This window comes from Mastomys coucha, unplaced genomic scaffold (assembly GCF_008632895.1).
Source record: "Mastomys coucha isolate ucsf_1 unplaced genomic scaffold, UCSF_Mcou_1 pScaffold22, whole genome shotgun sequence".
In the NCBI taxonomy this organism is placed as follows: Eukaryota; Metazoa; Chordata; class Mammalia; order Rodentia; family Muridae; genus Mastomys; species Mastomys coucha.
Window position 1 is genome coordinate 139,517,983 of NW_022196905.1, and position 11,658 is coordinate 139,529,640.

Below are 11,658 nucleotides of genomic sequence, written 5' to 3' on the forward strand. Positions count from 1 at the left end.
GAGAGAGAGGGAGAGAGAGAGAGAGGGAGAGAGAGAGAGAGGGAGAGAGGGGGGATCTCACTGTGTAGCCCTCCTTGGCTGTCCAGGGACTCTGGAGACCAGGCTGGGCTTGCACTCACTGAGATCCACCTGCCTCTGCTTTGAGTGCTGAGCTTTGAAGGTGTGCACCACTCCAGTGGGTCCCACTCCCGACCCTTCTCCTTTGGACGGTCGGGATGCTCCTATTTGTTGGGTGCCTTTCAGACAGATGAGAAGATGAGTCCTTCCCTCTCTGCCTCCTCTGTGCTGTCAGCACTCCTGCTACGTTGTGATTGGCTGATAGATGTGTGTGACCCTTTTACTCAGTCTCTCTATGCCTGTGGTTAGTGTTACCAGCTTTTTACTGCTTCCATACACAACTTTTAGGTTCCAGGAAACTGGGGGTAGCATAGTATCAGCACTGGGAAGTCAGGTTCTGCCCCCAGGCTACATACAGCCTTGGACTTCACTGGAGCACAGGGACCCAGCAGAGCTCAGCTGGGCTTTGGAGCGGCTTCTGGCTCAGCTGTGCCCTGCTGATCTGTTTTTAAGGATTAGGATAACTTCAAGCTTCCTCTGCTGATCTTTTTGTGTTTTGAGACAGGGTTTCTCTGGGTAGCCCTGGCTGTCCTGGAACTCATTCCATAGACCAGTCTAGCCTGGAATTCAGAGATCCTCCTGCCTCTGCCTCCTGAGTGCTGGGATTAAAGGCATATGTCTCCTTTTGGGGTGCATGTCTTTGCGAAGCCTTTTGTAGTAAAGGGAGTCCTATAAGATCAATAAAGCCACCAATGATAGTGTTATGATCCAAACTGGAGTTTCCTCTACTTAAAAAAAATTTTTTTTTTTAATTTTTAATTGTGTGTCTCTGTGGGTATGCACATGTGACTGCAGTGCCCGCAGAGGCCAGGAGAGGGCACTGGGTTCCTCAGAGCATGAGTTACAGCTGGTTGTGATGGCACAGATAGTCTAGTTTCTTTTGGCACAGGTGTCCTATGCTACCCCAGGAACTTTCTAGTATGTCCCTGTTGTATCTGGAATTGAGGTTTCACCTCTAAGCAGGAGCTGGACAGGCCAGGGGCAGGGGTCATTGGGGAGTGTACTATGGAAGGTTCTTGATGCAACTGAGCCCAGCTTGAAAATGGCCAAGGGTATAGGGCCAGAGCAGGGTGTATGTATGTGTCTGAGTGAAGAGCATTATAAGCTGAGGGAATATCCTGAGCATAGGCCTGAGGCAGGAGTGTGCCCGTGTGGCTCAATGTTAGCTTGTGGGGCACAGGGAAGGGCATCATACATTTCATGGACCGAAAGCATGGCTTGTCAACTGGCTTTTTTTGTTTTGTTTTGTTTTGTTTTTTTGAGACAGGGTTTCTCTGTGTATCCCTAGCTGTCCTGGAACTCACTCTGTAGACCAGGCTGGCCTCGAACTCAAAAATCCACCTGCCTCTGCCTCCCAAGTGCTGGGATTAAAGGTGTGCGCCACCACTGCCCGGCCATAAACTGATTTTCTATTTACTTGTCTGTGTGTTCATATTTGTGCCACCCATGCATGTGGAGATTACAGAGCAACCTGAGGAAGTCAGGTCTCTCCTCCCATCATGTGGGTCCCAGGCAGTGAACTCAGGTTGTCAGGTTTGGCAGCAAGTGCCTTTACCCACTGAGTACATCCACGCAGCCCAGTACACCCACCAGCTGTGCAGTGTTTTAGTTTTATAAGATAGCATTTCGTGTAGTTCAGACTGGCTTGGATGGAATTCACTATGTGCTGAAGATGACTTTGAGTTTAGGATTATTCTCCTACCTCTGCCTCCTAAGCTGGTGTCAACATACCTGGCTTATGTGGTGCTGAGGATGGAACCCTCCTCCCGAGTGCCACATAAGCACTCTGCTAAATGAGCTACATCCCTAGCCCTAGTTGTTTTCTGAGACAAGGTGTGGGTAGCCCAGAGTGGCCTCAAATCTTATTCTTCCATTGCTGGAATTATAGGCACCCTACTCTACTCTCGACTCAGCTGGAGGCAGGGTAGGGACGGGGCGGAGGTGGGCTCCATTGTTCAGATGGGAAGTGAGGTTCGGAGACAACCTTTGTCTCACACAGCTGGCAGACAGGGCCACGATGTCTCTTCATGTTTTTGGAACATCCTGATTCTGGGGAGGTGGGAGAAGTGGTTGGGCAGAAGAGGGATTTGGGGGAGGTGACTCTGGGGATTTTGAGATGGGTGTCTTCGTGGAGTAAGACTAGAGAGAACAGAGAGAAGAGTGGCTTGGAAGCACATCTGGCAGGAAGTGAGAGAAGCAAGGTGAATGCTCTGGGGGGTGAGGCTATGTGCTTCAAGCCAGCCAAGGGCCCAGAGGCAGCTCCTTAGCCAGGCGGGGCTGTTGGGAATCCTGAAGGCCTCCTCAGTCCCAGAGGCCTGTGAACCTTGAGTGTGTAGGAGAGGAAGCTGTGGGAGCTCAGCTCTGAGCCTGGCCCAGAATGCCAGCTGTCTTATCTGCTTTGCCTGCCTTGCTCCACCCACAGGGCCTAGGAAGGGAGGACCGGGTACTGACTGGCCCGACTGCATTGTGAGATAGGCTCTGCTTTAAGTGGGTTAGGGATATTGTTGAATTCTTACATTGCTCTTATATGGGAATGTGTGTGTGAGTGGGTGGGGGGTATCCTACACTATGAAGAAACTGAGGCACAGGTGAAGAGTAGCAGGCAGGCCTGAGAGGCTCAAGGTCCCAGCCCCAACTCACATAGCATCATTGCCTCGGGTCCCAAGCTCTGTTCCACCTATCTGTTGTTTCCTGCAACCCGGGACATCTTGTGACACCTGCTCTCCTGGGATGAGGGACACTGGAGCTCACAGAGAGGTTGTAACATATTTGGCCATTCAGGAAACTAGGGTGAGCAGACCGTTCCTCCCTGCCAAGAGCCGGGCACAGGTGACCTCTATTCTGCCTCCCTCTCTAGGTCCAGGGGTCAAGTGACTATGGCCTACCACAGCTTCTTGGTGGAGCCCATCAGCTGCCATGCCTGGAACAAGGACCGTACACGTGAGTGCTCACTTCTGCAGGGTGGCCTCAGAACTGGGATTGCTGGGTCCAGTGGAGTGACAGGGCAATTGGACAGCCTTGAGGGATGGGGTGCAGCCAGACTCCACATCTTGGGTCTCTGCTTAAACCAAGTGGTTGCTCCTGGGAGGCATAGAACTGAAGAGCAGGCAGAGGTAGCCAGGCAGATAGATAGAAAGGGAGATGTTGGCATATTGGGTGGATAGGTTTAACAGTCTGGGCCTCCTGGATCTGCTCTGGTGGGTGGTGGTACACATCTGTCATACCAGAACTCAGGAAACTGAGGCAGGGGGGTTATAAGTTTGAAGCCAGCCTGGGCTACATAGTGAAACCTATTTCCAAAGATGAACAAAATGGGCCAGTGAGATGGCTCAGCATTGCTTGCCAAGCAAGCCTGATGAGTCTGATCGACAGAACCCGCATGGTGGAGGGAAAGAACCCGAGACAAGGTGTCCTCTGACTTGCATTCCCATGCCAAGGCACTCACACGAATGCACGTGCGCGCGCGCACAGTAAATGTGAAACACTTAAGGGCATGGTGGGTAGGAGGGCCCCAGGATGGAGAGGAATGTCATGGAGACAGGGCAGTAACTGAACTTCTGCTAACACAGCTGTGGGATGAAGTGAGTCTCCAGAGTCCTGAGACAGCTGTGGGGGAATCTGGGTGCTAGGTACAAAAGTGGCCCAGCAGGACATCAGGGGTTGCAGGCAGAAGACAGCCTGGCTCTGGAAGAACACTCTAGTGGAGAGCAGAGGTGAGCAGGGTGGATGCCCACCCTGTGCTCATGGTGCTGCCTCCTTAAGCTCATGCCTGTCTCCCTGCAGAGATTGCCATCTGCCCCAACAACCACGAGGTGCACATCTATGAGAAGAGCGGCGCCAAGTGGAACAAGGTGCACGAGCTCAAGGAGCACAACGGGCAGGTGACAGGTGCGTCAGCATCACTCTGGAGAGAGGAGGCAAGGGGACAGGGAAGGGCCAGTGTGGCCAGCCACTCCCTCACAGTATTAGTTGGAATAGTCTGGGTTGCAATGAAAACGACCCTGATCCCAGTTGATTTCAGAACCATAAAGATGGCTCAGTGGATAAAGGAGGCTTACTGCCAGACTTGAAGATCTGAGTTCCATCCCCAGGACCCACATGGTAGGAGAGAATACCAGTTTCTACAAGTTGTCCTCTGACTTCCACAAACTAGCCATGGCACATATAAGGCACTAAGTAAATAAATAAAATTTTAAAGGTGGTAAAGAGATTATGTTGGTGTACATAACTAAACACTTAGATGTTCTGGAGAGGCTTGATCAACAGCTCAGCATCAGGAGGCACAGTTTGTACCTGTTTCTTGGCTTTACCAAAGCTTGGCTTTTCCAAAATGTTTGGTATTAGCTGGTAAAGATTGCTAGCCCCCCTATTAAGCTTTTGTAGTCACCCCTAGAGTGTGAGGGGTGGGGGAAGCCAGTGAGTGGCTGAGGATGCAGCTCAGCAGTACAGTGCCTCCCTAGAGTTCTCCAGTGTGCCAGTTGGTCATGAATCTCAGCAGTAGAGCATTTGCATAGAATCCCTCAGTCAGGGGGAGCAGTCATGGTTCAACAGTAGAGCTCTTGTCTAAAATTTTCCAGTGGGGCTGGAGGCATGGCTCAGTGGTAGAGCACTTGGTTAGCATGAGCAAGACCCCAGGCACCACAGTTAACATGGCCACTGTACCTTGGGTGCCTTTAGTCTTATATCCTCTGACCTTACCCTGCAGGCATCGACTGGGCCCCCGAGAGTAACCGCATTGTGACCTGCGGCACAGACCGCAATGCCTATGTGTGGACGCTGAAGGGCCGCACATGGAAGCCCACACTGGTCATCCTCCGGATCAATCGAGCTGCCCGCTGTGTGCGCTGGGCCCCCAATGAGAACAAGTTCGCTGTGGGCAGTGGCTCCCGGGTCATTTCTATCTGTTATTTTGAACAGGAGAATGACTGGTGGGTGCTTGGCTGGGGCAGAGAAGGCTGGGGGTGGAGGAAACTGGGTTGGGGTTACGGGTGCTGCTGACTTGGTAATAAAAGGGGCATAGACCACATTACTGTTACTTCTGGGGATACTAGAATGCACACACTGCCACCAGCTTCCGGAAAACACTGTAAACTGGGCCTAACACCTATGTGTCAGGGACTACTCATGAACACCCAACCATATTCTTTTAAAAAGGACAGGGTCTGAATGTAGGATAGGAGGACCTCAAGCTCAGTGTATAGCCAAGAATGACGCCGAACTTGTGTTCCTCTTGCCTCTGCCTCCCTAGTACTGGGATGACAGATATGCACTACCATGCCTGGTCTGTGCGGGGCTAGGGATGGAGCCTAAGGCTTCATGCATGCTAGGTAAGAACTTGCCACTGAACCACAATCCCAACTCTAGGTTATTTTTTTGAGACAGGGTCTTGCTACGTAGCCATGGCTACCCTTGAATTCAATTCTCTAATATAATTTGTGTGTGTCAGATACCTATCCCACCTGTGTCTTATTCTCCCCTGTGCTGGAGGACAGGGACAATTTTGAGTCTGGGAAAACAGAATTGATATTCTACCCTAACCATTTGGAACCACATGATCTTATGTGGTTGGTAGAGGCAAGGCACAGAGTTCTGGCCTCCGAAGGACCTTGTATATCAATCACCACGTGAAGTAGGCGCTCTGTTTCATACCTGAGGGTGCTGCGATCCACGTTACCTACCTGCTTGCCTTTCTCACCCATTGTCTAGGTGGGTGTGCAAACACATCAAAAAGCCCATCCGCTCCACTGTCCTCAGCCTAGACTGGCATCCCAACAATGTGCTCCTGGCTGCAGGCTCCTGTGACTTCAAGTGCAGGTAAGCTGGGCATCTGCCTGGGAGGGTGGAGGAGGAATCCCAGCTCCCGATGGCCAGCAAGGTGGCCTAGCTTCCCTGACACATCAGTTTACTCTGCAAATGGTCACCACCACGAACTGCTAGCACCCCGGGGTGGATGGAGTCCTTGCCATCTCTTAAATGTCAGCCTCCTCCACTCCAGCTGTCCTGATTTCTACTGAAGAAGAATGGTGTGTGCTTATTCCCACTAGCGAATGAATGACTGATAACCTCAATGAAACTTGCTTTGTTATTTTTCACTTCTGGACCTACAACCTGACTCTCTTGAACAGTGAATCCAAATTCCTCCCAGCTCCAGCCAGACTAGGCTTCTTCTTCAAGTCTCTGAATTCTCTCTTGGGAAACTATAGGCACCAGAGACCCCTTCCTGATCCTCTGCCCAGAGACTTTAGGTTGGCACACACCCGCCGCTTTTCATTTTCTTGAGATATATAGTCTTGCTGTGTAGCCCAGGCTACCTAACCTATGATTCTTCATTATAGATGTGCACTTTGTGGGCCAAGAGAGGGCAGAATTGGAGCACAAGAGCTGTTTCTGAAGACTGGCTGTAAATATCTGCCTGCATGCAGGGCCTGAGACACCCTCTGTAACCATACTAGCTGGACGGTCAGCTTTCAGGCCAGGATCTCAAGGTTGCCAGGTCACAAGAAGCTGAGCTAGGAGATTTCCCATCCCAGGCCCACCTTAGTAACAGAGATCAGAGGCTCAGACTCCATCAAGCTTGAGTATGCCAGTCCCTTGGTATCAAGTCTAGGATCCACAGGCTCAGTGCACTTATCTGGCTTTGGGGAGGACGGCCCCCTCAGGCTCCTCCCAACCCCCTCTCTGCCTTTCACTTTTGCATGCAGGATCTTCTCTGCCTATATCAAGGAGGTGGAGGAACGGCCAGCCCCTACACCATGGGGCTCCAAGATGCCCTTTGGGGAGCTGATGTTTGAATCGAGCAGCAGCTGTGGCTGGGTGCATGGCGTTTGCTTCTCAGCCAGTGGGAGCCGAGTTGCTTGGGTCAGCCATGACAGCACTGTGTGCCTGGCAGATGCTGAAAAGAAGATGGCGTGAGTATGGGGCTAGAGATGTGGGGGAGTAGAGAGTAACTGCAACTGAAGCCCAGAGTTGGGGGTGGGGGGGGAAGATGATATAGCTGACCCAGTTCTCTCTTTCAGCGTGGCAACCCTGGCCTCTGAGACGTTACCACTCCTGGCTGTCACCTTCATCACAGAAAATAGTCTAGTGGCAGCAGTAAGTGGCATTTGGGTGGGGCAAAGGCAGGGTCCAGTTAGTAGTCTCTTCACTCATCCCTCCCTCCCTCTCCTGCTTTCCTTCCTTCATCCATATATTATGCGGAATAGTTTGGGTTACTGGGTGGTTAACAAAATTCCTACGCTATAAATGCACAGGCCCAAGGTATTTTTAAGGTCTCACTATGTAGCCTAGGCTAGTCTTCTCTTTCCCTTTTATGTTCTCCATGCTGGCCTTTAACTCACTTTGTAATGTAGGCCAACCTCTGTCTGTGTTCTGGGTTACATGAATGATCAAAGAGAGCCAGTGCTGGATGAATTCTGCTTCTCAGCAGCAGGGGATCAACCTCTCAAGGACTGACTGCTGACAGCTTCCTAGGAGCTCTTTTTATTGTTACACAAAAGGCACCCTAGCAAGTCCATTTCCACTGTCTAAAAAGAACCATCACCTAAGCAGTTCTCAGCCATAGGAGACAACCTGGTTTGCCAGGCATGCCTCGGGACTAAGTAAAGGCTCTGAGAATCCTTCAAAAGAACATCACAAAATCTCAGATAACAGTCACTGACAAGAGGCTCCCTCAAAGCTGAGGTGCCATTACTCCAGATTATGCCAGCTAAAAAGATCTACAACTTAGGGTCCTCCTGCCTCAGCCTCCCGAGTAGGTGGGATTGCAAATATTCTTGCTGGCACTTCTATCCAGTGTGGGTGTCATGGGAAAGAGGGGTCTGATGGAAGCTTTGTCTCCAGTGCTTCCCCAGTTGTCTGGAATGTACAAGAATCCTAAAATTGTGCCCTAACATTTCTGCTCACGTTGGCCAGTGCAAATGACAAGGTCACATCTAACTGAAAAGGCACGCCTATTGTCACCGACTGAGGTTTCTTACGGGGTCCCTTGTTCCGCGGGACGATGGGTTCTGGCCAGGTGTGCACGGGATTTGGCTTTGACAAACAGACTAGACACGAGTGGTGTAAGGTCTGAGTGTATTTCTTTAAAAATTGACATGAGGCTTTTACAATTATTGTAAAAGAGAAATAAAAAATCTGGCAGCTCAGTAGTCGAGGTACATCTGAGGCCACCTAAAACACACTAGGTCTAAAACAGCAGCCATCTCCTCTGGACTGGTGCAGCACCCCCGGGCTCTGAGTATGTTCGGGCTGCATGGTCCTGGCCAGAGTCCCGGGGGGCTGCGGGTGTGCCAGCCAGGAGGTTAGAGGCTTGAATCTCGTGTCCTCAATGCTGAATGCTCGAATCTTCAATTTTGAATGCTCAATCTCTTGAATCTCGATTGGTGTTGCACACCCCCCCCCCCCCCCCCCCCCCCCCCCCCCCCCCCCGGTCCAAGCACTCTGGGCGGGGGTGGGGGGCTACAGACTGTGTGAATCTTAAGTCCTAGTCCACCAAAGTTGGTTCTAATCCAAGTGCGAGTGAGTCCAAATGCTGAATGCCGACTGCTGAATCTAGAATGCTCCCTATGCTAATCTTTTGGGGAAGTAGAGACAGTCTCTTGCTAATTCCTAGGAGTGGTTCAGCTGTAAATCAAATGTGGCCTGCCTTATGTTGACTAAGAATGAGAGAATGAGGATTTCACCTGATCTTGCCCTGGGATAGTTCTCTCATTCTGTAAGCTTTAATGCCCTACCCACAATGCCGGAGGCAATTAGTTTGAATGGCTTAACATTCCTAGCCAGGGTTTGACTAGGACGTTGGAACCTTGGTGAAGGTCAGAGAGCAATGTCCGAATTTTCTCTTAATAGCTGTAAAGAAATATCTTGGTGAGCTCCTAGCACACAAGTACGAGGACATATCTGGGTTACCTCTGAGTTTGGGGTGCCAGGCGACAATGCAGAGGCAGGAGACTGACTTTCCTTGAAGTTTACGCCTCAAATACCGCCGTCACGCAAAGTGTGTGTGACAGCCTATGGCCTGTAAGATAGCTCAGAGGGTAAAGTCATTTGCTGCCAACCCTGATGACTTTGAGTTTAATTCTTGGATCCCATGGGGTCAAAGGAGAAAACCAACTGTCATAGGTTACCCTCTGACCTCTACATGCACCCATGGCACCTGCGTGCACACACTCTTGAGCGCTCGCACGCACACACACACACACACACACACACACACACACACACATCAAATTTTAAAAAAGAGTAAAAGTTTTAGAGGCAGGCCCCTGGGAGTGTCCCCAAAGCCACTATCCCTTCTGCTCACTTTTGTTAACATGGAGAGCTTGTTTTCTGCCTGGAGGATCACCCAGCTGGGGTAGAGGTCTGCCCAAGGAAAGAGCCCCACACATACATGAAGTAGATGTAGGCCTTGCTGGGGTGTGGAGAGGACAACCTTCACATCCCCTTCTACTAGATACATCTAGGGTTGAGGTCTCTTTCTCTCTGGGTCCTGGGGTATCTGTCTCCTGATAGCCCTCAGGATGCCAGATGCCTCGTTTCCATGTTTCATGTCTGGCCTCAGTTTCCCTGTTTTAGAGTCCCTACCTCAAACGATCTTCAGTGGCACTCATTCCTTCCTTAGGGCCATGACTGCTTCCCGGTGCTGTTTACCTATGAAAATGCTGCGGGGACATTGAGCTTCGGTGGCCGGCTGGATGTGCCTAAGCAGAGCTCCCAGCGTGGCATGACAGCCAGAGAGCGCTTCCAAAACCTGGACAAGAAGGCCAGCTCTGAGGGGGGTGCAGCCACAGGGGCAGGCCTGGATTCACTGCACAAGAACAGTGTCAGGTGCTTCCACAGACACCCAAGAACCACTTCGGAGGGCTGGGTGGGAGCCAGAGGGAGGTGGGATTGCAGCACATGGTGCAGGAGAGGGGACAGGGAGGATAGGGGTGGTGGGACAGGTCAGGACTATAAAAGGAACCAGGCTGACTTCCAGGCTGGGCTACAACAGTAGGAACTTGGCAGTCATCTGGCTGGCTAGAGGTTGCCTAGGCACATTGGAGCCTCTAGGATACAGGAGAGAGACTGGTGGGCTTCTTTGGGGTGGGTATCTTGCTAGATGCCTTCCCGGATGAAGGAATCCAAACCTTTTTGGAAAACCCTCCAAAACCCTAAAGCTACAGGGTCCACCCCTGTAGTTTACTAGGAAGCATAGCCTTATGAGGTTGTTAGAGCCAGTGTTTAAACTAAGCCCAGCCTCAGGGTTGTTCAGTATCAGGCATGGTGTCCTCCTACAGCCCTGCCTAGTCCGGGCTTCCCCCAGCCCAGCACATTGGTGGTACTCTACATTCCCCGTGCATTCAGGTCTAGGCCTCAAGTGTCTTGTTCCATCTAGGTCTGTTTCCCTCACCTGATACTGTTCCTCCAAGCCTTGCTTCCTGGCTAGTCCTACCTCATCTTGGTATTATTTCTCATGGGAGTGGGTTTGGGAGCTCATGGCCTGCAAGCTTAGCTCCTAAACCCAACCTTCTTATAGTCAAATCTCGGTACTCAACGGGGGCAAGGCCAAGTGTTCACAGTTCTGCACTACAGGCATGGATGGTGGCATGAGCATCTGGGACGTGAAGGTGAGCTACCCTGGTTCTGGGCTGGAGAACATCTCTTGACCATTTGGGCTCACATGCCTTTCTGTTGGGATTCAAACTCGGCCCCGTTTTGTGCTGGGGCTGAGATGGGTGTGAGGTATCTTCAGGACAGCTGAGAACCAGTCTATCCATTCTTTCCTCGCAGAGCTTGGAGTCAGCCTTGAAGGACCTGAAGATCAAATGAGCTGTGAGGAGTGCTACCCTCATCCCAACTGCTGGGAAGGAGGGAAAGGGGGTTGGGGAGGCTAAGGGCTGCTTTGCTGATTGCTTCTAGGGTACAATACAGGTCTGCAAAGGGGCTGCTCTCTCTCCAAGGAGGGGAAGAGGCAGGTGCCTCTTTCCTGCCTATTTAATGAAAAGTGCCTTTTAAAGAAATGCTCTCATTTATTGCAAACCAAAAATAAGACCAAAAAAAAAAAAAAAAAAAAAAAAAAAAAAAAAAAAAACCCAAAGCACAATGCTGGTCATGAACTGCTTCAAAATGTGGGCTAATAAACATACCAAATGTGGACAGGCCTGCCTGTGTCTAAACTGATGAGTACAGGGACCCTCTCTCACGCCTAGGCTTCAGCTCTCAGGACCAGCCTTGAACTTGAGATCCATCTGTTTCAGGTTACTTGTTAAGTGGTATGGTTCTGATACAAATGGGGTACACCTTGCTCTGAACCTTAGTGTTAATCTCTTATTTCTCCACTATGATGTAGGCAACTGGTTTTTGGTAAATGTTCGTTGGTTTCTTTATAATCCCCTTATTTCTATTTTAGTCTAAGGCCTTTTGTCTTTGGGTTAGTCTTTACATAGGATCTGAACTGACAATTGTTTGACAAGCACATAAAAAATTTCCTATGGTGAGAACCATCCTTCTGTAAGACAGAAATCACCCAACCAGAAGCATAAACCCATGCAAGTGCCCATT

At 50.6% G+C, this 11,658-nt stretch overlaps 1 protein-coding gene across 1 annotated transcript in view; it reads left to right on the top strand.

Moving 5' to 3' along the window:
- Positions 1–11,258, top strand: part of Arpc1b (actin related protein 2/3 complex subunit 1B) — a 15,390-nt gene extending 4,132 nt beyond the window's left edge. Inside the window, exons 2-10 of the mRNA XM_031338711.1 lie at positions 2,975–3,057; positions 3,901–4,005; positions 4,823–5,045; positions 5,824–5,931; positions 6,819–7,025; positions 7,134–7,209; positions 9,737–9,942; positions 10,634–10,724; positions 10,888–11,258. Coding sequence (XP_031194571.1) covers positions 2,994–3,057; positions 3,901–4,005; positions 4,823–5,045; positions 5,824–5,931; positions 6,819–7,025; positions 7,134–7,209; positions 9,737–9,942; positions 10,634–10,724; positions 10,888–10,926 — 1,119 coding nt within the window. The 5' untranslated portion in view covers positions 2,975–2,993 and the 3' untranslated portion in view covers positions 10,927–11,258. The remainder of the gene's footprint in view (positions 1–2,974; positions 3,058–3,900; positions 4,006–4,822; positions 5,046–5,823; positions 5,932–6,818; positions 7,026–7,133; positions 7,210–9,736; positions 9,943–10,633; positions 10,725–10,887) is intronic.
- Positions 11,259–11,658: the final 400 nt, after the last annotated feature.